The 27,415-nt window shown below is 36.1% G+C and overlaps 1 protein-coding gene and 1 pseudogene across 7 annotated transcripts in view; one reads left to right on the top strand and one right to left on the bottom strand.

Moving 5' to 3' along the window:
- UBR3 (ubiquitin protein ligase E3 component n-recognin 3) overlaps positions 1-27,415 on the top strand; it is a 291,086-nt gene that overhangs the window by 242,765 nt on the left and 20,906 nt on the right. For all 7 annotated transcript variants that reach the window (XM_074215740.1, XM_074215735.1, XM_074215738.1 and 4 more), the window contains 3 exons: positions 7,996-8,120; positions 22,513-22,620; positions 22,928-23,053. In XM_074215740.1, coding sequence (XP_074071841.1) covers positions 7,996-8,120; positions 22,513-22,620; positions 22,928-23,053 — 359 coding nt within the window. The remainder of the gene's footprint in view (positions 1-7,995; positions 8,121-22,512; positions 22,621-22,927; positions 23,054-27,415) is intronic.
- On the bottom strand, positions 15,191-16,105 carry LOC141510203 (glucosamine-6-phosphate deaminase 1 pseudogene; annotated as a pseudogene).

Below are 27,415 nucleotides of genomic sequence, written 5' to 3'. Positions count from 1 at the left end.
TTGCAAGACAAAGGGAGAAATGGCAATAGATTGTGGTCAAGTAAAGTAATTTCAGACTTCCCACTAACTAAAACTGAGTATCCCTCAGGGCTCTGTCCTGGGCCCTATTTTCTCCTCCCTCTATATTATTTCACTTTGGTAGATCATCTTTTCCTGTAATTTTATTCATAATATCTATCCTGATGTTTCTCAGATCTACTCATTCAGCCTTAACCTCACTCTTAATCTCCAGATTCACATTTCCAACTCTCCAGATTCACATTTTCAACTCCCCTATTAGATATTTCAAACTGGTTGTCCTAATAATAACTAAAACTCAACATTTCTAAAATCACACCCATTATTTTGTAACCTGAACAGTCTCCACTTTCAAGTTTCACTCTTACAGTCTGGAGTACCACCATCTTCCCAGTCTCCAGGCCTCCAGGCTCATGTGGCATCATCCTCAATCTCTTACTCTCTTATATACTGTAGCCACTTTGTTGCCAAAGCCTATGTGTTTTACTTTAATAACATATTTCAGATATGTCTCCTTATGTCCCCTGACATTGCTACCTCTCTGGTACAGTACCTTGTCACCTCATACCTGGACTATTGCATAACTTGCTAGTTGATCTCCTAGCTTTAACACTCTCCCCATTCCAATCTATTTTCCACTTAGTTGTCAAAGCTCTAACTTTATCATGCCCTATCAAGGAAAAAAAAACTAAAATGAGTTTTCATCACATCTAGTATCAGACATAAAATCTCTTGGTTTTCTTTTAGTCCCTGCTAAAGTCCCATTTTATCTGAGAAGTCTTTTCTGATACTCTTTTATGCTAGTACTTTTCCTCTATTCATTATCATATCTATCAGTCTGTATCTATCCATCTATCATATCTGTGTATAATTGTTTGCATATTGTCTTTCTCATTAGGGTTGTGAGCTTCTTGAAAGCAGAAACTATCTTTTGCTTTTCTTTGATTCTTTGGGACTTATCAGTAGATGCTTAATAAATGTTTACTAATTAACTAATAAGTGATTCCAAGGAGTAAATCTTAAAGTTTGAGGTAGAAGTTCTATTTTTTTTTCAAATGATTAATTGTTCAGAGTTCAAGTAGGGGTTTAATTTTTTAAAATTAACTCTTTTCAATTAAGAAAAAATTTTTTTTCTTCCTACATCTCCTCTAATAAGAAATATATATATGAAACAAAGCAGATTCCTCATTCTGCACCTACCTGTCTATCTAGAGATAAGTAGCATGCTTTTTCATTGGTCCTCTGGAAGTATAGTAAGTCATTTTATTGATCAGAATTCTTAAGTTTTTCAAAGTTGTTTATTTTTTGCACTAATTTATAAACTATGCTCCTTATTCTGCTCACTTTGTTCTGTACCATTCAAACAAATCTCCCCAGATTTCACATTATTTCTTTCAGCATAATAGTATTCCATAACACTCATTTATTCATCCATTCCTACCAGTGGAGCTTGATTAAGCACATAAACTACCAGATACATCAAAAGCAGGACAGCAATAACCTCTTGAGTTGCCACAGTGATAGAACCTCCAAAGGTAACCATAATGACTGGTATTCTGGACATGATTTTTACCAGCAAAGAAGAACCAATAACTGTCATTAAAATGATGGAAATAGAGAATTTTGGACTTAGCGACAAAGAAGGCAATGAAAGGAAGGCATAGTTTGATATATGCCCATGATCTATGCAGAACTGATTTTCATAGTGTAAAAAGATGGATAGCTAGTGAATTAAAATTCTGCAGGAGGTGAGATGAATTAATTCATCTATATTACCTCTACAGGAGGTGATTTAAACCAAATTTTGAAGACAGAGAATTCCAATTAGTAAGAAGAAAAACATTAGTCAAAAAAAACAGTGTGAAAGCATAAAGGACTTATCAGTCAACTTAGATATCAAAAAGTCATATGAAAGATGGAAACAAGGGCATCTTTTCCTTTAACAGATAGATGATAAAATATTAATGTGTAAAATTATATTCATTAGCAATCAATCATTTTTTAATGTTGTATTACATAGTTGTTTTGCGAGATTGTACATTAATGGTTTCAATTATGAGTATTTTGGAATTTTGTAAATATTTTATAAAATAAAATTGATCAATTAGAATAAAAATAAGTCAGCTTTACTTTGATTCTTCAAACATAAAATCCAGAAAGAATTAGTAAATTTATGATGAGTGAGCAACTTGGACAAGCTGTGTGGCCCAGTTGAGAGAGTACTTGGAATGAAGAAGACTCATTTTCATGAGTTCAATTCCAACCTTATTTACTAGTTATATGATCCAGAGTAAGTCACCTAACCCTGAAATGGCAAACTGCTCTTTTATCTTTACCAAGAAGTTCTCAGATGGGGTCATGAAGAGTTGGATGTAACTGAAATGACTGAACAACAGTAAGCAACTAGATAAAGAAGCTGTGATCAGAAAGCTCCATTATGGTTTTATCAGAATTAGGTCATGACAGACTTGTGTGATTTCTCTTTTTTTTTATTTTTTTAAATTTATTTTTTATTCTCATTTTGTACAAATGTTTTTTTACATTAATAAAATATTCTTGTTTACAAGTAAACAAAATACCCCCTCCTTCCCCATGAATATAGATAGACTTGCTTGGGCAAAAAAAAGTAAAGGGGAGAGAAAAAATTAAAATAAAAAAAAATAATAGTAATAATTGTAGGTATGGCTAGGTGGCGCAATGGACGAAGCACCAGCCCTGGAGCCACAAGCACCCAAATCCATATCCAGCCTCGTAAACCCAACAATCACCCAACCGTGTGACATGCAAGCCACCCGATCCCTACTGCCCTGCAAAAACCAAAAAAAAGAAAGAAAAAAAAGACCCAAAATAAAATAAAATAGTAATAATAGTAGGGGTGGCTGGGTGGCAGACAGAGCATTGGCCCTTGAGCCAGGAGCACCTGGGTCCAAATCTGACCCCAGACACCCAAAGATCACCCCGCTATGTGTCTCCAGGCAGGCCATCCAGCCCCACTTGCCCTGCACCCTCCCCCAAATAATAATAAAAAAAATGTGCTTGAGTCTTTGTTCCAACACCAACAACTCTGTCATGGGTGGATCTCATTCTTTATGATAAGTCCATCACAAAAGTTATTTCCATATTTTTCCACCATTGCCATTGCTGATCGCAACTCCCTCCTTTCTTATTTCTCCACTACCGTGTACTCTATTTTCTCTCTCCTTTCACTCTGACTCTGCTGTAGGGTCGCTGAGTGGCACAGCAGACAGATCCCTGGTCCTGGGGCCAAGAAACCCTGAGCCCCCATACCACCCCTTAGGCCCAGAATCCACCTGGCCCTATGGTCCTGGGCATGCCTTCCAATTCCAGCCCCTTGCAAGAAGTAAGAAAGAAAATGTGTTATATCTGGCCACTCTCCCCCCATGGTCCATCCTCTCCTCCTTTATTCACATCCCCACCCCTTCCCCCTGCTCCCTGCTCCTTCTTACTCCAGATGTCTATACCCCATTGAGTATATTTGCTGTTTCCTCTCCTAGCCACCTCTGATAAGAGCAAAGGTTCCCTCATTCCCCCTTGCCTCGCCATTTCCATATCATTGCAATAGCTCATTGTAATAAAAAACATCTTATGTGAAATATCTTGGACTATTCCCCCTCTCCTTTTTCTTTCTCCCATTCCATTTCCCTTTTTTTCTATTGACTCCATTTTTACTCCATATTTTATCTTCGAATTCAGCTTTCTCCTGTGCTTCAACTATAAAAGCTCCCTCTACCTGCTCTATTAACTGAGAAGGTTCATATGAGTATTATCAGTGTCATTTTTCTATGCAGGAATACATGCAGTTCATCCTCATTAAGTCCCTCATATTTCCCCCCTCTCCTCCAATCTCCATGCTTCACCTGAGTCCTGTATCTGAAGATCAAACCTTCTGTTCAGCTCTGGCCATTCCAAAAGGAACATTTGAAATTCCCCTGGTTCATTGAAAGTCCATCTTTTTCCCTGGAAGACGACATTCAGCCTTGATGGGTAGTTCATTCTTGGCTGCATTCTAAACTCTTTTGCCTTCCGGTATATTGTATTCCAAGCCCTACGATCTGCCAGTGTAGTTGCTGCTAAGTCCTGTGTGATCCTGACTGCAGCTCCACGATATTTGAACTGTGTCCTTCTGGCTGCTTGTAATATTTTCTCTTTGACTTGGGAGTTCTGGAACGTGGCTATAATATTCCTAGGGGTTGGTTTTTTTGGGATCTCTTTCTCTGGGGGATCGGTGGATTCTCTCTATTTCTCTTTTGCCCTCTGCTTCTAGAATATCAGGGCAATTTTCCTGTAGTAATTCTTTGAAAATGCTGTCAGGGCTCTTTTCCTGATCATGACTTTCAGGTATTCCAGTAATTTTTAAATTATCTTTCCTAAGTCTGTTTTCCAGATCAGTTGTTTTTTTCAATGATATATTTCACATTTTCTTCTAATTTTTCATTTTTTTTGTTTTGAAGTATTGATTGCTGATTTCTGTTAAATTCATCAATCTCCCTGAATTCTATTCTTTGTCTGAAGGATTTATTCTCCTCAGAGAGCTTTCTTATCTCTTTTTCCATCTGGCCAATTTTGCTTTTTAAAGCATTCTTCTCCTCAATAACTTTGAACTGTTTTGTCCATTTGACCTAAGCTGGTTTTTAGCATGCTATTTTCTTCAGCATTTTTTTGGATTTTCTTGACTAAGCTGCTGACTTCATTTTCATGTTTTTCCTGAATCTCTCTCCTTTCTTTTCCCAGTTTTTCTTCCAACTCCCTCATTTGATTTTCAAAGTCTTTTTTGAGCTCTGTCATAGCCTGAGCCCAATTTCTGTTTTTCTTGGAGTCTTTAGATGCAGGAGCTTGTGCTTCCTCATCTTCAGACTGAGTATTTTGATCCTTCTTGGGGTCATGAGCAAAATATTTCTCAATAGTCTTCCTTTTGTTTCTTTGCTTGCTCATTTTCCCAGCCTGGGCCTGGTTTGGGGGTGCTTCCTGAGCTTTTGGGACACTCCCACAAGGGTCTCAGTGTGTGAGGCTCTGTCCTCCCTCCTGGTCTGTGAATGACCACAAGCGCCCCTCTCTGCCACGGTGCTGAGGTGGGGGGGCCTAGACTGGGATCAGGATCTGAATGTGGTCAGAGCCCCAGAGTCCTGTTCCAGGGGCAGAGGACAGAGCTCTGCAGTCTCTCTTCACTCCCCTCTCTCAGCTCAATGGGCTCATGCCCTGGGGGCTCCCGCTTACTGGCTCTGCCTGCTTCTTTTTCCTGGATCAGGGCTGTGGAAAGACCAAGCTGCTCCTTGTGTGCCCCGAGGGCTGGGCTCCACGTGCTCCCTCTGGCAGAGGTCCCCCGCTGTTCCCCCACTTTGTGCCAGTGCTCCCCGGGGTGCAGCTCAAGAGACTCCCCTGCTGCTGTGAGCCACGGCTCCCAGCGCCCTGGGGCTGCCTCCGGAAGGCTGAAGTTCTTTCGCTCTGGCGGGCCACCCCTCCAGCGGGCAGCCTCTCCAATCCCGGGGAGCAGAGCCTTTCTGCTCTTTTCCAGGTTACCTTGAGTAGGAGAACTGCCTCACTGGGACCCTTTGTGGGTTCTGTCTCTCAAAAGTTTAGAGTCCTTAGCTGATGAATTTTATCAGAGAGCTCCTAAGACTGGATCCCTTCTTGTCGCCATCTTGGCTCTGCCCCACCGATTTCTCTTTTGACATGGTTGTTAGACTTTTAGATCAGGGTACTGCTGTGAACAAAATTTACTTAGATTGTAGTCAAATACATAAAGTCTTTCATGTTATCCCCGTTGAAAAAGAAAAAAGAAAGACATTTTCAAGTTAAATTTAAACTTTACTGACTGAACCCAAATAATTAATACTTTTGAGGCTACCTTGGAAAATGTCTGTTGGAATATCCTAGGGATCTTTGCTTAATTGTCTCTTTCCTTCTCTTTTCTTTCTTCCTTCCTTCCTTCCTTCCTTCCTTCCTTCCTTCCTTCCTTCCTTCCTTCCTTCCTTCCTTCCTTCCTTCCTTTCTTCCTTCCTTCTTTCTTTCTTCCTTCCCCCCTTTCCCCCTTCCCCTTCCCCTTCCCCTTCTCCTTCCCCTTCCCCTTCTTTCTGGCAATGGGGGTTAAGTAACTTGCCCAAGGTCACACAAATTAAGTATCTGAGGTGGGATTTGAGCTCAGGTCCTCCTGACTCCAGAACTGGTCCTATATCATTGCACCACGTAGTTTTCTGAAAAACAATTTCATAAGTATATCAAGGAGATGTGACTAGATAGCAGCTGATCTGAATAAATTTGTAGGAATTTATTTGACTGCAAACTTTAGTGTTTCAGCAGTATTATATGGCTGGCAAAATAGGTAATTCAAGTTTTGACTGCATTAAGAGACATAATGTCCATAATGAGGGAGATGATAATCATGGATATTCTTCCTGAGTCATACCACTCTGTAGTTCTACTCTTCACTATATTTTTTAGTAAAGACTTTGTAAGATGAAGAGTGTCCAGAGGAAACCAGGATGGTAAAAGACCTTAAAATTCCATTTGCAAATCAGTTGAAGAGTTATTTTGCAAGGTCCCAGAGAACCACTTGGCCAAATGGTTAGAAGCTATAAAGAGACAAATTTTGATTTTTTTTTTAAAGACAAATAATAGCAATAAGAGCTTTCTCAAAAAGTGGAATGCAGGTATTTGGGCTCCTTTGATAGAGATCTTTAAGTAATTATTGGATAATGATTTATCACGTATATTAAAGAGGAGATTCTTGTGCAGATATGTGAGACATTTTCTGATTCTGAAATTCTATGTTTACATAAACCATACTTTTTTTGAGTTTAAATTTGAAAGGTGTCAATAGACATGTACATCCATATACAAATAAGAATAGGAAAAGAATTGTTTGTCAGATATTAATCTCTATGACACATATGTTGTTTTTTTTACATGGTGTAGGATGGCTAGGTTGCACAGTGGTTAGAGCACCGTACCTGGAGTCAGGAGGATCTGAATTCAAATCCGGCCTCAGACACTTAATAATTATCTAGCTGTGTGGCCTTGGGCAAGCCACTTAACCCCATTGCCTTGTATAAAAAAAAAAAAACCCACTAAACTAAAAAAATAGAAAGAAAGAGTTGAACCGTGTTATTTCTAAAATCTCTGGAATGACTAAAATTATTTTAAAGTGACATCTTCTTCATGAATACCCAAACATTAGCATTTAAAAGTACATTGTGGTAATGGAATAAAGTGAGATGGTAATATCTCTAGAGAAAGTTCATTGTAAAGAGGTCTTATTTGAAATCATTTTGTTATTGTTTCTGTTTCTTATATTTTGATGTGCTTGAATTAATATTCCTTAAATTTTTTTGATTACTTGATCCATCAGGGTCTTGTCATTTTTTTTAGCTTATTAAAAATATTGAAGGAAAAATTTAGTATTCTTAAGATTTCTGTTCTGTAAACTTCCTTAAATGATTTTGAGAAGTAGATGAGCTGAAATGTTAAATTTAATTGGTAGAGCAATGTTAAAAAAGTATATGAATATGACATTTTCATAATTGAAGAATTTCAGTGTTATAATGGAAACTTGTATCCATTTATTCCAACCTCCTGCTGTTAGAGATCAGAAACTGGAATTAAGCCACGTGATTGAGGCCTAGAACCTTAGTTTTCTGACTTTTATCCAGGGGTCTTATATATATATAATAATATATATTAATCTTAATATATAATCTCATATGCACTTTCATGCTTTTTAAAGGAGTTCTATTTAATATTTATTAAAACCAAAATTACATGATATTCCAGCAATTTGAGTTCTATGTGATGATGATTTTTAACATTAGCATTTTTATTTTTTTAGTAATAATTTGAAAATCATTTTCATGTTAAATGAAAATCACTGCAGGCAAATAGTGAATGCATATCTGTTTATATGTAACATATTTAATTCTAATTTAATCTTGATGAAATAATTACATTTTCTTTCTTTTACAGAACATTTTACATGCATCGTGAAAGTACTTTTTACATTACTCTATACACAGGCTCTTGCAGCACTTTCAGTTAAATGCAGTGAGGAAGACAGGTTAGCCTGGAAGGACTTGGGGACACTCAAAAAGGTTAGTCACTTATTTTTCATATTCATTTTAATTCATTAAACTTTTGTTAAATATCTACTATGTAAAAGACAATGTGAGAATACAGAAATGGATGACACACAAAAATAATACAAGACATTTTGTAAACATTATTAGAAGAGATACAAACAAAATAAAAATGATTTAGCAGTTTAGAGAAGGAGAAGATTGCTTCTGTTGTTGAAAGCTTTATGGAGGAGGTGGCATATGAAAGATAGTTAGGATTTTCATAGATAAAGATATGAAGGGATGACATTTTCGGTAGAAAGAACTGTAGGCACAGACACAAAATATGTTTAGGGAATAGTGAATAGCCCAGTTTGGTTGAAAAAAGTATCTGAAGGAGAGAGGAGGGGGAAACAAGACTGAAAAGATAGATAGGAGTCAAAATAGGAAAGAATTTATATTTAATTCTGATGACTATTGGTTTATCAACATTTTAAACCTTTAAAGTTCCTTTTTATGTTAACTTTTGTAGACTTCTACATATTAGCAATTATACTATTGTACAATTTTAATAACCAAGCTTAGCCCCCAAAAGGAGATGGAAAAATGCATCTTTCTCTATTTTGTTTAAAAAGATAGAAATTATGGGTGGCATCTTGCAAAAACTGTATTGGTTGATATTGTTGAACTTTAATTTTTTTCCTCATAGGGATGGGTCAATTAAATTTTGACATCAATATAATATGAAGATCTGTATAACCTTTTCTGTAGGGAACCAGTGCTAAAGGGAATTAAAAAAAAACCCACAACTATAGAAGTTATTTGAGCAAGGGAATGAGAATGGAGATTAGCTTAGGAAACTTTATTGTAGCAGCCAATGGAATCAAGCAGTCTAAGAGCACAACAGTCTCAGGGAACAGTAAAGGGCTTGCAGTGTAGAGATAACAGGAATAGCTGTATTTAAGAATCATTGTGGAAGCAAGATCATAGGATATAATTTGGAAGGAGCCTTTGAGATAATCTAGTCCAACCCCTTCATTTTATAGATAAAGAAACTGAGACCCAGAGAGATTTAAATGACTTGTTCAAGGTCATACAAGTAGTAAGTAGCAGAGTCAGGATTTGAATTCAGATCCTCTATCTCTAAGACTTTTTCACTATACCACTTGTTACCTGATGTGGAAGGGTGACCTCATTGAAGTCCCTAAATATGAAAACAAATAGCCTTTGTTCATATTACTGATCTTTCTTTTACCATCTCTCCTGTAAGGCACCATGACAAAATTTTATCACTATTATATTGGGCAGTTGTGCTTACTGTATTTTATTTAGCCCATATTTGCCTGGCCTATTATTTGTTCCTGTTATAGTGATAATGAAACATAGAAGTACCATTGTGAAAGAAAAATGTATTGTTAATGGCTGAATACGGGTATCCACAAAATCTTAGTGCAGTTTTAGGCTACTACTTTAATACTTTAATAATTTAAAACTTCACTAACACTTTGGAAACTTTGGAACACTCTGAAAATTCAGCCTGCCTTAGTGCCTTACTTTTTAACTTGTTTGTTGGTTTTTTTTTTTTGTTGTTGTTGTTGTTGATGTTGGCTTGTTAGTTTTTAAAAGTACTTATTCAAAATTTATTTTTAGAAAGCTATCATACTATTAAAATATTTCCAAATACCATTATTTTCATTTATGAAAATTCTCTTTGTCCTACTTCTCCCACTCATTGAGAAGGCAAGAAAAACAACACCTCTCACAAAGGTGTACAGTCAAACAAGTTTCGACCTTACCCTTGCTGCCCTCCTTCCCTGCCCCCTCCCCCCAAAGGAAAGGGGGGAAAAAAAAAAGCAAAGAAAATGGACTTCAGGTCTCACTCATCTGGAGGTGGATGGCTTAATTTTTTGGAATTGTGGCTGGATACTGTGTTGATCTGAATTCTAAATATTGCAGTGATATTTATCTTTGTGATATTGTTGTTATATAAATTGTTCTCCTAGTTCTGTTCACTTCAGTTTGTATCAATTTCATACAAGTCTTCCCTGGTTTTCTGAAATTATCCCCATCATCACTTCTTATTATATAACAGTATTCTTTCATCTTTAGATACAACTTGTTCAAACATGCCCCATTTGATGAGCACCCTTAGTTTCTAATTCTTGACTGTTGCAAAAAAAAGCTGTTGTAAATATTTTTGTATATATGGTTCTTATTCTTCTTTCTTTGATCTTTTTGAACTGTAGACCTAGTAGCAACATCATGGAGTCAAAGTGTATAAATAGAGCTTTTGGGGCATTCCAAATTTTGGCAGTTCCAAAATTGCCTGTTCATAACTTCACCAGCAGTACATTAATATACCTGTTTTCCCATAGCCTCTCCAACACTTTTCATTTTTGGTCATTTTGCTAATCTGATGGGTTTCATATAATTTTGAGGAATTTTTTAAAATTTATACTTTCCTAATTATTCATGATTTGGAAAAAAATTTATATATCCAGAATACTACTCTGCTAGGGGCAGGCCCTTTATTATTTTTCATGAATCTTCAATCTTTATGTGTGTAATGGGTGACAAAGCAACCAGTTTGCACTTGTCCTGTTGGTGTGCCCTGATGTGAATCTGGCACCTCTTCTTGCCCTGATTCCTGGAATACTCAAGCATGATAGGCAGCTACCCACTTACCCATTATCTTCAGACCTCCCTTTCTGTCTCCCTTTTTGTTGAATTGCTGGACAAATGAAACTTTTTTTTTTCTTTTGAATTTCCCCATCAGAACATGATTTGGTCCATTTTCTAGACTGAAGTAAAACAGTCCTTTCCTCAGGGAGCTTATAGATCAATTTTGACTCTATGTCTTTTATTTTCAGGTGTCTTATCCATCAGCACAGTGTTGGATTCTGGTTTTTAATCTGTCTTATCCTTTACTGTTTTGTGTTTTTTTTGTTTGTTTTCTTTTTCTTTCTTCCCTATTGTCTCCTTAAGAGTTGTTTTGCTTCAGACTAATTGATCCTTAATCTACTCTCAATCTTCTTTTTTCCTGTTGGGTAAAATATATTTCTTTACTCTTTGTATGTAGAGACTTCTTTCTTTTGATAAGTTCAGATAAGAGTGAGGTTCAAGAGTTACCTCTTCCTCTCAAAATCTCTTCCTTGTTATATAAATTTCTTGTATATCTCATTTAAGTGGGGGAATTTTTCCCCATTCTTCCTCTCCCTTCAAATCATCCCCCAACTCCACACTCACAGTGTGCTCAGCTTGCCTATCCTTTCTGTTCTTCTTTTGAAATCATTAGGGAATTATGTGAATTAAGTGAACCACACTTGGCACTCTTATCTTCTTACTCACTTCTGGATCTAGCTCAGTTGCCTTTCTATTCAGTAATTCATCTAGTCCAATTTCTGCCTTGAGAGAAAATTTTATTCAGTTATGTGAATTTTGAAAAAGTTTTATTGCATTGTTTAATCTAGTTCTGTGTGTTTGGAAAGCTTTCATACCACTTCTCCCTATTGCTTAAAGACCTTTAACTAAGGATCTAGATAATGCTGATCAGAAATCCAGTTGGATCCCAAGATTGGTACAAGGAGTTTTCTCACAGTTATACATTTTAGGCAACCCATATATCTTATTGAAAACTGAGCCCATATACTGAATTGCTGTTTCCATGTTCCTTTGATTCAATATACTCACTTGGGGGAGGGGAGTAGGACACCTCTTTTTCTGGTATCAGGAAATTGCACCCATTTACTCTCCCCTCCCAATTCAATTTGGGGTCCATTGCCAAGCAGAGGTAACCTGGTCCCGATTTGTTATGCAATTGACATTCATCGCTCAATAAACAGATATGCTCAGTAGCTCAAACCTTTGTTTTCTCAATTAGTTCAGATTCTACCCATCACATGACCTCTCAAGTCCCATCCAGTTCTAATCTATGATCCTATGATCCTCTGGTCTGTGTCCATAGAGAGAGGAAGAGAATTCTTGTCATGAGACCACCTTTGATCTGTGAACTAGAACTGGCTGGGGAGTAACAAGGTTGCCTTGATATCTGTCCCCATGGAACTGCCCCAGAATAGGTCTCCCCCTGGTCTGGAGTACTCTGGGTATAGTGTTCCTGGCTAGAACTTGCTCCAAGTGGATGTCTGCAAACCTTTCAGTCTCCCTTTGCAGAGCTGGGCTGGAAAAATGATTTACCATGATTTCATCTTGGATTTCTCCAACAAGATCTGTGTATTGTGTTTGCTAGAGCTTGGGGGAGCAGGGAGCTCTTAGAACTTCTTTCTTTCCTTTTGGCTATCTTGTCTCTGCCTCCTCTCTATACTGTTGATGTTTTTCTTTGTTGATACATGAAATGTTTTATTATATGAAATATTGTACCAGCCTATAATTTTTCCATTCTAATAATAAGAATTTAAGAATATTATTGCATCAAAATAATTCTTTTATGCAGAACAGATTGTGGATTTGAGACAACAAATTGTATCTGTGCATGAGGAAATACATAAATTTCTCTTCATTATAGAGTCATGGGTATGTGACATCTGCAACTGATTATATATTATCATTATAATATTGATTATATTAAAAGGAAAGCTGGGAAAGTAAAGTCTCTCAGTACCATCTCAGTTGGCATCTCATCCTTTAATGAGTTCGGTTATCATCTGAGAATCATCTGCACTTGATTCCCAGTTCTACATATCTAGTCCTAATCTCTCTTGAGTTCTAGTCTTGCAACACCAACTGCCTCTTGAACATGAAAGCTTTTTTTTTAGTACTTGAAAATAGCCATCATGTCTCCCTTAAGTGTATTCTATTCTCCAGACAAAGCTTCCCTAGATCTTTCAATTGATCTTTATTTGACACTGTCTTGGTTTGGTTCTCTTCTTCTAAATGTTCTTTATCTTAATCAGAATCCTTCCAAAAGCATGCTACTTAGAATTGAAAATAGTTCTGTTTTTTTTTTTTTAAACTCCATTTGAACCTGTGATACATCAGGGTAAAGAATTCCTGGTGAGGAAGTTCTTTTTACCAATGCTGACTGGTGACTTTTTTGTAATTTAAAATATCAGGGGATTGCCTAAGTGATGTGAAATCTTAAGTGGCTACCCAGAGTCAAACAGCCAGTCTGTGTCAGGGTTGGATATCTTATTGACACCAATGCTAGTTGCTGTCTCATTCTGGAAGATCCTGTCTTACTGCATTTCAGGATTCTTTTTGAGATTTTTTGGCTCCAGTATCCTCATTGTTGACTCATATTGAGGTTTCAGTCTATTAAAAATGCCTTCTTTTACCTATTTTACCATGCCTTTCTCATTAACTTGTAAAGTTAATTTTTAGAACTCAAGAGTATTCACATGCATTCTTTTTGAATTTCATCTTAATAGATTCAGCCCAATTTTCTAAATTATTAAGATCTCTTTGGATCTTGATTTTTCATCCATTGTGTTATTTTTACCTAATAGCATTGAATCATCTACAAATTTTATCTCTTCTATTTTAAGAAAATGTTAAAAAAAAAAACAAATGATAAAACACAGACCTTTGGAGCACTCCACTGGCATTCTCTTTCTAGTGACATTCAGACAGTCTCTCCATCTTTGCCAAAACAGTGAGATACTTTGTTAAATATTTTGTTAAACTCTTGATAAATTATGTTTAATAACATTTGTCAAGAGTATCAGTTTATTAACCCTTTCATCAAAGGAATTAGGATTTGGTTAGATTGCCATCTTTTTGCTGAATTCCTTTTGGTTTATTGTGATCAATTTCCTTTTCCAAATGTTCACTTAGTATCTTTTTTTAATAATCTAAAGATTGTCTTGTGATTTAATGAACATTTAATGAAAATTCAATTTTCATCCCTTTCCCTAAAAAAAAAAGAAATGAAAGTCGTTTTTAGAGAATTTTCTTGTCTCTTATCTTCATTTCATCTTCCACTGATATCACTATCTCTGCCTGCAACTACAGACTCTGATGATGAGGTGGCCTCTACTAATTCTTTTCATCTTTGGTTTTGAGGAGGGCCTTTCTGCTTGCCAAGGCCAACTTCTTTTAATATACTCTTTTTTTTCCATTTGAAAATATTGAATTTAATAGGAAAAATCACATTATAACATTTATCCATCAGCTTGAAACAGAATTTTTTCTAATCTCATATTAGCTAAAATTGAAATACAAGTAGAAAATATAGTATTCAAAAAGTTCTGTCAGAGACACCTGAATCACAGATTTTTTTCCCCAGAAAAGGAGGCAGTAGTAACTTGTCAAAGGCACATAAGAGTGAGTGGAATGTGCAATAGTTCATTAGTAATAACACTGGGGTATATGACTAGTCATACCTAATGGTGAAAGATCCTAGGGAACAGAGGGTAGTCTACGTGGTCTATTGTCATATCTCCCACAGTGCCCTATACATTGTCTATAGTGATTGAATATTACATGACCACAACGTGAAAGGTTTAGCCTTGTACTCACAAATCTTAAGAGTGAAACATTCTTGTTGTTCTACTTAACCTAACCCTAAGAAGTAAAGGGTATGCTGGGAAAGAGACAGAAGCAAGATTACCCATCCTACCTATACTTGTAATCCTGTTGAGGTCCAAAATGCCCACTCTCTCCAGGTTTACTCTTTCATATGCTACCATTCTTTTTTCTCTCTCCCTGTGCCTTGGGGGTACTTGTATTAGAACTCTCTTCCTTTCTCTATGGACACAGACCAGAGGATCATAGGATCATAGATTAGAACTGGATGGGACTTGAGAGGTCATGTGATGGGTAGAATCTGAACTAATTGAGAAAACAAAGGTTTGAGCTACTGAGCATATCTGTTTATTGAGCAATGAATGTCAGTTGCATAACAAATCGGGACCAGGCCTCCTCTGCTTGGCAATGGACCCCAAATAGATTTTTTTTCTTCATTAAAAGAAAACAATTAACAGATAACTTGCATTATATTACTTCAGAGAAAATCAAATTACAGTATAAAACATCCATTTCTGTAAGCTTCAAACCTTTACAGCTGAATACAGAATACTCATATACACTCATTTTCATCAAAGGCAGATAAAACATTAGAGTTTACAGATCAATGAAATATTTTTTTTTCCCTAAAGACCTGTTCCCTCAAAGTCTATATGTCTTTGGGGGACTAGACATCTGGTTCCAAGAGCAAGTTTCTTTGAAGATTGACTTTTCTCAGTTTCTTTTATATTGTACAGTGGTTCCACTAGTTTGTTATGAACAAGCATCAACCCTCTGAAATACTTAACAGTTTTCATTTTAAGCTCCAGTGTAGCATCTTCATCACACACAAATACTGCATGGGGGTGTGGCTGGAAGGCAGATACAGTCCACATGTGACTAATCCCCTCCTCAATGGCCTTGTGCAGTACAAATGCCTTGTGGGCTCCTGTAATTAGGACTACAACCTCTCTGGCATCCATGACTGTACCTGCACCCACAGTCAATGCCGTTGTAGGGACTTTTGAGAGATCTCCATTGAAGAACCGGGAATTGGCAAGGATGGTATCCATGGCCAGAGTCTACACTCGAGTTCTAGACACCAGACTTGAGCCAGGTTCGTTGAATGAGATGTGCCCATCAGGACCAATACCTCCAAGAAAAAGCTCAATCCCTCCAGCTTCCTTGATCTTCTTTTCAAAAGCATCACATTCTGCCTGCAGATCACCTGCATTTCCATCAAGGATATGGGTGTTTGTAGGGCAAATGTCAGTGTGCTTGAAGAAATTGTTCCACATGAAAGAATGGTAGCTCTCAGGATGATCATGTGGGAGGCCCACATACTCATCCATGTTAAATGTCTTCACATACTTGAAGGAGAGGTCCTCATTCTTATAATACTGGATCAGCTTCTTATAGCACTCAAGAGGAGTACTCCCTGTAGGAAGTCCAAAAATGAAATACTTGTTGGGTCCCGGACCAAACTGAATAATTCGATTTCTAATATATTTGGCAGCCCATTCACTGGCCTGAAGGTAATCTTCTAGGATGATGAACTTCATTATGCCCTCCTGGTCTGCACTGCTGGCTCCTGCACCACCTGGGCCTCCACAGGCCTGGATATACTCTTGATCTCATCTTCTCTAGCAGATTGCCTAAACCAGTAACCCCATTATTTTTCAAATCTTCAATTTCTCCTTATTTTCTGGCTTCTTCCTTATTTCCTATCCACACAGATGCCTAAATCTTAATTCTTGAACAATCTTCACTAGATTTTATTACACCAACCAGTTATCATTTGCTCTCTTTCCTCAGCTAAACTCCTTGCAAAAGTCATATGTATTTGATGTCTTGCTTCTTTTCTTTACACCCACTGCTGTGTATCTTATCAATTTCCTGAATCTGGTCTCTTTAAAGTTACTGATTTTTTTTAAATTTCAAAAAATATTTGTTTAGACAACCATAATTTGTTGTCTTTTTCAATTTCCCAGTACCTATTCTACAACTAAGAACACAAGAAAAACAAAATTTATTATATCAAAACAAATTTATACTTTGACCATGTCCCCCCAAAATATTTAATTTGGCTTTCTGAGTCTTCCACCTCTTAGCAGGAGGTGTAGATAACATGTTTCATCATTAGTCCTCTGAAATCATGGTTTGCTCTTATACTGATAAGAGTGAAGCATATTAGTATTCTATTATAACTATTTACTATAACTTGTTCATCTGTTCCCAATTTATGGGCACTCTGTTAGCTTCCCATTCTTTACCCCCTCTAAAAGAGCTATTAACATTTTTCTCCCTTAATCATTCTCATACTAATTCTCTCCCCTGATTCTTCCCTTTCTCTTGAGTAAAATGTAGTTTTTTTAACCAATGCTGTGTGTGTGTTGTGTGTGTGTATGCGTGTGCTCACTCTTCCATCTTATGACTTGTTTAGATGAGAGTCTAGTAACAGACTCTTCCTCACACCTTTTCTCCTTTGCATAGATGTCTATATCTGATTATGTCTGATTATTTGAGATAATTTCCCTCAATCTTCCTTTCCTCTACCTCCCAGTATATTCCTCTTTCCTTCCCTTTCCTTTCTTTTCTTAGAATCATCAAGATATAACAAAACTATTCTCAGGTCTTCTGTCTAATTGAACTCCCTCTTTGCTGATGATGATAGGTGTTCAGAGGGATATCATCTCTCCATATTAAATATAAGTATATCTTTGTTTAGTATTTTTATTTATGTTTACCTTTTTATATATTTCTTCATTCTAATGAAACTCTGTAGCTCTAGTCTCTTTCATCAGGAAGTATTTTACTGAATACCTGGATCATTATGCTCAGTTTTGCTGGCAAATTATTCTTGGCTTGTATACCCCACATCCTTTCTCTTCTGGAATATTGTATTCCAGGTTCTTCAATCCTTTGTAGAGGTAGCTGCTAAATTTTATGTGTTCCAGATTATGCTTCTTGGAGCTAGATTTCTTTCTTTTTGACTTGGAAGCTCTAATTTTTTCATTTTTGATTTTTTTTATGAAGTGACCAATTAATTTTTTCATTCCTACTTGACTTTCTGGTTCTAAGAAATCTGGGCAGTTTTGTTCCTTGATCATTTCCAGGTCATTTGTTCTTACTATGAGATATCTTCATTTTCTTCTAAATTTTTTTCAGTCTTTGATTTTTAATATTTCTTAATGCCTTATAAAGTCATTACTATCTTTCTTCTTTACCATCTTTTCCTTTCCCATTTGTTTCTGTATTGAGTTATATGTATATCCCCAAATGTTTGAGTATGTGTGTGTGTGTGTTCAGTCCTCCTTTGTCCATTTCAGATAAGTTGTTTTTGCTTTTGCAAGGCAGTGGGATTAAGTGACTTGCCCAAGGTCACACAGCTAGGTGATTATTAAGTTTCTGAGGCTTCAGGTACTCCTGACTCCAGGGCTGGTTTTCTATCTGCTGCACCACCTAGTTGCCTCAAGAGTAAGGTTTTCTGATGCCTGTTCCCCACTTTGTCCTTACCCATTGTAAGAAATAGCAAGTTCTACCCATTTCTACAAAAGTGTATTTCTCCTTTTACTTCTCATTTTCTCCTTTCTTTGGAATGTTTGTGCTATATCAGCAGACTTTCACTTACAATTACTCAAATAAATATATTTTTCTGAGTTTCTTTGGTTGTGTTTGCATTTCAAAGTTCCTACTAAAGCCCTGATGTTTTCATCAGAATTGCTTAGAAGTTCTTTATTTTATTAAAGATCCTTTTTTCCTCATTTGGTATCTACTACTCATCTTTGTAGGGTAATTTTTTCTTTGTTACAAACATATCCTTTGAGCTTTGAAATATTCTATTCCAAGATTCCTTCTGGTTTTTAGTAAAAGCTATCAGGCATTCTACATGATTCTATATCACATAACTGACTGATCCCTTGGGACTTGAACTCTTCCTTTTTAGATGTTTTCATTATTTTTCTTTTGTGAAAGCTCTGGATTTTTTCTGTGTTATTCCTGCGATTGTCCAATAACACTTTTTTTTTTGGTTCTATTTAGGGGGAATTGGTACCCTCTGGCTCAAGTAAATTGGCACAATTTTCATTTCTGATTTTTACTGAACTGTAGTGTCCAGGTTTAAAAATATATAGTTTTCAGGGAGTATAATGATTCTTAGATTACCTGTCTTATATTATTGATCTGTTTTTAGGTCATTTGCTTTTGACATCAGTTATTTCACATTTTCTATTTTCAATCTATTGATTTTATTCCAGTATTTTTTGCTATATCATAGATTCATTTGACTTCTCTTTGACCACTTTTTCTTCTCATCTTTCTAATTCTTTTCTCCAGAGGTTTTTGGTCTCCTGCTTAATTTCTTAACTAAACATAAATTTAGTCTTTGTAGAAAATCAATTTTTTCCTTTCACTCTCTGCTTATAGTTGTTACTTTCTTCTTTTTTTAAGGATCTTTGGATTAGCAATAAATTTCATTGCCAATAGATATTTTTCTAAGCTTCTTTCTCTACCTTTAGTTCCTGAATTGTGATTTGTGCTGTGGCTAGGCTCTGCCCCTTCTTATATTTAGGGGTAGAATAGTCAGTCTTGTGTCCTCAAAATTCTTGCCCTGTCTCCCACCTACTAGGCCCCTTGAAATCTTTGAAGACCAGAGCACTGGATGGATCTTCAGGACTTTTTCTGGAATCTCAAGGACAGTGTTAATGACCTCAGAGTCCCAGAGGCTCCACCTTGGAACTTTCTGATCACTCAGAAATTTTCTAGAGGGAGTCTTCCAATATTTCTATTTCCAGATGTAGCGCTTTGCTTGCTATATATGTGCCTATACTGGAAGATTGGCTTTGACTGATGTCTTGTACAGTTATGAAGTAGAAGATGACACTGAAGTTTCCTACTGTATTTTTAAATCATTATTTGATATAGTATGAATTTCAGAGTTTTGCTGGAAATTTATAGGTATGTGGAGATTAGGCTCATTCAAGCAGTCATTTTGGCTCGAAATATTAATTTTTATGCCAAACATTTCCTTATGGTACACTGAATTGTTATTTTTTTAATATTTAATATTTTCAAGTGATTTTTCTTAACTTTGTAGCCTACAAATATCAAAAATAAAATTGTTTTACCTTATCAAATTTTCCTTATTGTTACATCTTTTCTACCAGCCTCAAAAAAATAACTTGATGGCTGCAGACTTTCCCTCCTTCAGACAACTTCCAAAGTGATATTCCTAAAGTATAGATCTTACCATGTTTCTCTTCTTCTCAGTAAATTACTACAAAGTTCCCTCTAGGATCATAGTATTATAGTAAGGGTGAGGTTTGTTACTCTACTCTTTAGGAGACTTTCAGAAACCAGTTTTGTTGATGATATCAGAAGTTTTAAGCTTATCTTGGGAGGACTGTTTTGTTCAATGGAGTTGAAACTGAACTGTAGTTTTTACTACCAATTCTCCCCAGTAACTTCAAAGAGAATTTTCCCTTATTTTGTACAGAGAAATAGAGCATATTCACCTTGAATTACCTTTTCTTCCTTCCTTCCTTCCTTCCTTCCTTCCTTCCTTCCTTCCTTCCTCAGCCTCAGAACCCCTCAAACCCTTTCTCTTCTTCATTACTTTGGTGTTTGATGAATTAGTAGCCCTTTTCCTTATTGAGGCACAACATTTTTTTCCTTTTTTTTGAAAAAGGGATTTTTCTTTAAGCATAATTTTTAAATTTGAGGTTCTAATTTCTCTCTCCCCTTTAGTTCCACCCCCCACCCTCTGGAAAGGCAAGTAGCATAATTATCATCATACATTTCAAGTCATATAAAACTTTTCCATATTAGCCATGTTGCAAAAAAAAAAACAACACAAAAATAAAATGGAAAAAATACCCTTCAATTTGCCATTTTTTTCTACTCTTAGTTATATACTCTTTTAACATTAGCCCTGGAAATCATCTTATTATTAGTCTTCAATGTCTCCTTATCTTCTCGTTCTTTCCTTGCTGCCTCCAAAACTACCCAAATCCCCCCTGCCCCATCCTTAAAAAGCCCTCTCTAAACCTTACCATTCCCTTAAACTCTTGTATTTTCCCTTTCACACTTCACTTCCTTCTCAGTCCTTTGAAGTTTGACTTCTGCCCTTATCACTCATGGGAAACAGCTCTCTTTGGAGTTAAGGATAACAACGTAATTTTCAAACCTGAAGTTCATTCCTCTTCCCTGATCTTTCTCTGCGGTCATTCTGTTGACTGGCCTTTCATACCATAGACTTTCTCTTCTCTGGGTTTTTGTAATATATTTCTGTCTGTTTCTATTCTGTTCTGAGTACTTCTAGTTTTCCTTTGTTAGGTCATCATTCATATCTCAACCCTTGCCTGTGCCTGTACAACAAAGTGATTACTAAGCCATTTTCTTTTCTCTCTACAATTTCAGTTGGTGACCTCATCATTTTCAGTGGATTCAGTGCTTACATCAGGTACTGATCTTAATCTCTAACCCTGGTGTTTTCTGACTTCTAGCCTTTCATTATCACTTGATTTTGAATTTGATATCCCTTAGACATCTCAGATTCAAGATGTCCAAAACATTATCTTTTTCCATAAACCCACCCCTCTTTCAAACTATTTCTTTTGAGAGCACCATCATGCTTTTAATTGCCCAGTTTTATACTCTTTAAGTCTTTCTTAAATCTTCTCATTTCTGTTTCCCTAGCATCTCACAAATCTCTCTTCTATTCTCCACTCACTTCTTCTCTGCCCTATATATTGGCTGACATTGACTTTTTTCTGGACTATTATAATAACCTTCTAATTAATCTCTCTGCTTTGAATCTAATCCCTTTTTTAACTACCCCATTCACATTGATACCAAAGTGTGCTACCTAAAACACAGTTACTACTAAATAAGGTTCCATGGCTCCCATTTGCCTCTAAGATTTAGTACAAACTTCGTTGTAAATTAAAGCCCTTGACCACCTGATTCCAAACTATATTTTTAGCTTTATTAGGAGGGAATTTGAAGTGAGAATTAAACTGGCAAAATTTCAGTAGAGTCAACCAATGTCTATAAAATTCAGTACTGAGTTTTAGTAATCAACAAGAATTTATTGAATGTTCACAATGTATTCTGTGCTGTGGGGAAAACAAGAAGTTTGAAACCTAGACAGTGTTTTAGTTGTGGAGATAATACTTATATGAAATAACATTGTATGTAATATAAAAGAATATAAATAGGGGCAAAGTTCTGTAGTAGAGGTGATAGCCTAGAGGAAGAGTAAGAAAAATCAGGTTATCTATTCATCATTCACATTCTGGTTTTTTTTTTTTTTTTAGGTTTTTGCTAGGCAAACAGGGTTAAGTGGCTTGCCCAAGGCCACACAGCTAGGTAATTATTAAGTGTCTGAGATCGGATTTGAACCCAGGTACTCCTGACTCCAGGGCCGGTGCTTTATCCACTACACCACCTAGCCACCCCTACATTCTGTTTTAATGTTATTTTACAGGGTCTTTTGTTGTTAGTACAATAGTGAATAGCCTGTTTCACTTATTTGCTGTCCAATTCTTTCTTTATTAAAATTTATATGTGTCCTATAGTCTTAAATTTGTAAAACTACGTATTGCATGTATGCAATAACTATATTGAATGTATTGTAATTCTATTTTATAATACTTATAAAATAGATATTGATGTACAAAACATCAGATTTATTTAAATCTGAGCTAATTATACTAGATATTTATATAATGTGTTTTATTTAATTAGGATGAAATAGACTGACTTTTGCATTCCCTTCTTGGTTTTATTTTTAAATATAGCATATCTTGTGTGTGATCTAATTTTCAAGAAAGGGAAGTTAATTTGTTTAAAATAAAAATATAATCACAGTTTATTCTACTAAAAGCAATCATCAGTGCAGTGCAAATTTTATGACTCAAAATTATAATGGCTAGTTTAAATTAATACCTTTTTTTTTTATTTCTTTTAGAATACATGCAGTGCTGAAAAGTCTTGGGAGGTTTTACTGAGTCTTGTGATAAGTGAACTGTCTAAAGGGAAACTGTACCTTGAAGGAGAAACTGAAGAACTTGGAATGGTATGCATTTTCCATAATACCTATCAATACTTAAACATTTGGATTTTTTTTGTTACCACATTTTATTTCATGAGATATGTCTGAGTTACATTACTTATGATCATTTCTACACTTCTCTGTGCCTCAGGCACTTTTTTAAATAAGACAGTAAATCGTAGAGCACTTGCTGATATATGTCAATGAAAGGAGCTTCCACACTGGGAGTTCCCTACACCAATGACATCACAACCAGATCCTCATCCCTATTGCTGCCCACTTTATTACTAAATAAATTTTCTAATTAAAAAAAATTTTTTTTCTACTTTAGGTTAACCCTATTGCCTGGTCTCCTGATAGCATAGAAAGATATTTACAGCAGTTCTGCTTACCTTTTCTCAGGATCGCCAGCCTTCTTCAACATCACCTTTTTGGGGGAGATTTACCAAGCTGTCAGGTATGATTTGCAAGGGGTTGGAAAAGTCTAATATCCATATTCTGCATGGTACTCAGCTGTTAAATGGTTAGCATACTTTTTTTTTTTTTTTTTTGCAAGGCAAACGAATGGGGTTAAGTGGCTTGCCCAAGGCCACAAAGCTAGGTAATTATTAAGTGTCTGAGACTGCATTTGAACCCAGGTACTCCTGACTCCAAGGCTGGTGTTTTATCCACTACGCCACCTAGCCGCCTCGTTAGCATACTTCTAGTCCTCTAATTCATTCCATCTCAGAGGACCTGAGAGCCCTGTCTGCTGTGCAAACATCATTCCCTAGCCTCAATTATCAGCAAGGTCCCCTTTCAGATATACATGTGCTTTGCACTCTACCCTCTGGAATACCTCCTCCATAATTAACAAGCTTCTTTTCATTATTAATCCCTTTGTTTCTCAATCTTCTGACCTTTACTGGTCAGGACTCCTTACTGATGATACCCCTTCCTTCTTCAGTCTTTCCAGCCATGATTTTCTCTGATACTTTCAGGTTCACTTGTTTTAGTCTGGGAGTCGAAGTACTTCTTGCTCCCCATCTTCACTCTTCCTCAACAATTTCCATGTCCTTCCTCACACATATTCATGTGCTGCTGAACAGAGCTTGAAGAAATCATGAAACATTGCTGCTTGGGGTTCCAACACATTTATGTTTATAATCTTACATTGGCCCTCACTACTTCAAGTCAAGCATTCTGATTCACCCTGATTTGCTTTCTACTCTCTACAATAATTAGTGCAAATCTTCTCATGTCTTCTGAGAGTTTCAATTACACCACCTTCCACAAACCTAATCTTAAACCACTTCTTCATTCATTGAAAAAATTACGTGCCCTCCCTTCTCTTCCTCATCACTTAGGTAACCTCCTCTGCTATCTCTTCCTTTATTCTAGTCTCAGATGAAGAGGTGACCCTTCTTATTGCCAAGGCAGACCCCCTCTAGGATTATCCCAGATCCCATCCTGGTTTTTTACCTCCAGATTTGACCTCACTGTTGTCCCTATTTTTACTAATCTTCAATTAGTCTGTTTCCTTCCCTATTATCTACAAATATTCTGTTTCTCGTCCATCCTTATGAAGGCTCAACTTGATCCAGCCTTCCTTGCTAGCTTTTGTTTCCTTTCCCTCTTCTCCCCATATTTGAATTCCTTGAGAAAGAAGTATATACTTATTGTCCTCCATTTTTTTTGAATTATACAGGTTTTACATATTTTGAGTTTTAGTTTTTTGCCTAATCTTCCTTCCTTCCCCCCACTCCCCCACAAAGGGCAATTTGCCAGTCTTTACATTGTTTCCATGGTATACATTGATCCAAATTGAATGTGATGAGAGAGAGAGAAATCATATCTTTAAGGAAGAAACATAAAATACAAGAGATAGCAAAATCAGATAATAAGATATCAGTTTTTTTTTTTCTAAATTAAAGGGAATAGTTCTTGAACTTTGTTCAAACTCCAAGGCTCTTTATCTGGATACAGATGGTATTCTCCATCACAGACAGGCCCAAATTATCACTGATTGTTACACTGATGGAATGAGCGAGTCCATCAGGGTTGATCATCATCCCCATGGTACTGTTAGGGTGTACAATGTTTTTCTGGTTCTGCTCATCTCATTCAGCATCACTTCATGCAAATACCTCCAGGTTTCCCTGAATTCCCATCCCTCCTGGTTTCTAATAGAACAGTAGTGTTCCATGACATACATATACCACAGTTTGCTAAGCCATTCCCCAATTGAAGGATGTTTACTTGATTTCCAAATCTTTGCCACCAAAAACAGGGCTGCTATGAATATTTTTGTACAAGTGATGTTTTTACCCTTTTTCATCATCTCTTCAGGGTACAGACCCAGTAGTGGTATTGCTGGATCAAAGGGTTTGCACATTTTTGTTGCCTTTTGGGCCTAGTTTCAAATCACTCTCCAAAAAGGTTGGATGAGTTCACAGCTCCATTAACAATGTAATAGTGTCCCAGATTTCCCACAACCCTTCCAACAATGATCATTGTCCTTCCTGGTCATATTGGCCAGTCTGAGAGGTGTGAGGTGGTACCTCAGAGAAGCTTTAATTTGCATTTATCTAATAAGTAATGATTTAGAGCAATTTTTCATGACTATGTATTGCTTTGATCTCCTCATCTGTAAATTGCCTTTGCATATCCTTTGACCATTTGTCAATTGGGGAAATGGCTTTTTTTTAAAATTTGACTCAGTTCTCTGTGTATATATATAATTTTTTTTTAGGATTGTTGCAAGGCAATGGGGTTAAGTGGCTTGCTCAAGACCATACAGCTAGGTAATAATTAAGTGTCTGAAGCCGGATTTGAACTCAGGTACTACTGACTCCAGGGCCAGTGCTCTTATCCACTGTGCCACCTAGCCGCCCTGTTTAAAAATGTTCTTTCTCAAAAACATTAGTTGTAAAGATTGTTTCCCAGTTTACTACATTTCTTTTGATCATGGTTATAGTGGTTTTGTCTGTGCAAAAGTTTTTTAATTTAATGTAATCAAAATCATCTAGTTTGTTTTTGGTGATGTTTTCCATCTCTTCCTTAGTCATAAACTGCTTCCCTTTCCATAGATCTGACAGGTAAATTACTTCTTGTTCTTCTAGTTTGCTTATAATAATTGGTTTTTTTGTCTAAATCCTGTATCCATTTTGATCTTATCTTGGCATAGGATGTGAGGTGTTGGTCTAATCTAAGTTTCTTCCATTCTAACTTCCAGTTTCCCCAGCAGTTTTTATCCCAGTAGCTGGACTTTTTGGGTTTATCAAACATCAGATTACTATAATCGTTTCTTGCTATTGCACCTAGTCTATTCCATTGGTCCTCCACTCTATTTCTTAGCTAATACCAGACAGTTTTGATGACTGATGCTTTATAATTATAATATAATTTTAGATCAGGTAGGGCTAAGCCACTTTCTTTTGCACTTTTTTCATTGAATCCCTGGAAATTCTTGATTTTTTATTTCTCCATATGAATTTACTTACTACTTTTTCTAACTCATTAAAGTAATTTTTTTTTGGAATTTTGATTGGTAGGACACTAAACAGGTAGTTTAGTTTTGGTAGAATTGTCATTTTTATTATATTAGCTCAACCTTTCCATGAGCAGTTGATGTTTGCCCAGTTATTTAAATCTGATTTTATTTGTGTGAAAAGTGTTTTGTAATTGTTTTCAAAATGTTTCTGAGTCTGCCTTGGCAAATAGACTTCCAGGTATTTTACATTGTCTGAGGTTACTTTGAATGGGATTTCTCTTTCTAGCTCTTCCTGTTGTATCTTGCTAGTCATATATAGAAAAGTTGGGGATTTATGCGGGTTTATTTTATATCCTGTAACTTTGCTAAAATGGCTATTTTTTCCAGTAGTTTTTTTTGGATGATTTCTTGGGATTCTCATGTCATCTGAAAAGAGTGAATGTTTTGTCTTTTCCTTCCCAATTCTAATTCCTTCATTTTCTTTTTCTTCTCTTATTGCTGAAACTAACATTTCTAATATGATATTGAATAGTAGTGGTGATAATGGTCATCCTTGTTTCACCCCTGATCTTATTGGGAATGCCTCTAGCCTTTCCCCATTGAATATAATGCTTGTTGATTGTTTCAGATAGATACTGCTCATTTATTCTAAGGAACAGTCCATTTATTCCTACATTCTCTAGTGTTTTTAGTAGGAATGGGTGCTGTATTTTGTCAATAGCTTTTTCAGCATCTATTGATATAATCATATAATTTCTGTTAGATTTGTTGTTGATATAATTAATTATACTAACAGTTTTCCTAATATTGAACCAACCCTGCATTCCTGGGATAAATCCTACTTGGTCAAAATGTATTATCCTAGTGATAACTTTTTGTAATCGTTTTGCTAAGATTTTATTTAAGATTCTTGCATCTATATTCATTAGGGAGATAGGTCTATAATTTTCTTTCTCTGTTTTAACTCTTCCTGGTTTAGGTATCAGCACCATATTGATGTCATAGAAAGAGTTAGGCAGAATTCTGTCTTCCTCTATTTTTCTAAAGAGTTTATATAGAATTAGAACCAATTGTTCCTTAAATATTTGGTGGAATTCACTTGTGAATCCATCAGGCCCTCAAGATTTTTTTCTTGGGGAGTTCAATGATGGCTTGTTGAATTTCTTTTTCTGAGATAGGGTTGTTTAGGTATTTAATCTCCTCTTCATTTAACCTGGGTAATTTATATTTTTGTAAATATTCTTCCTGTCCTCCATTTTATTTCCTCATAGCCATGGTACCAATGGTACTCTACTCTTGCTTGCTCTACCTCTCCCATCTTTTGCCATATCTTGTCATTTCTACCTT

The sequence above is a fragment of the Macrotis lagotis genome, chromosome 1 (assembly GCF_037893015.1).
Source record: "Macrotis lagotis isolate mMagLag1 chromosome 1, bilby.v1.9.chrom.fasta, whole genome shotgun sequence".
NCBI lineage: Eukaryota > Metazoa > Chordata > Mammalia > Peramelemorphia > Peramelidae > Macrotis > Macrotis lagotis.
The sequence above is the reverse complement of the archived record's forward strand: the minus strand, read 5'-3'. Positions and strand labels throughout refer to the sequence as shown.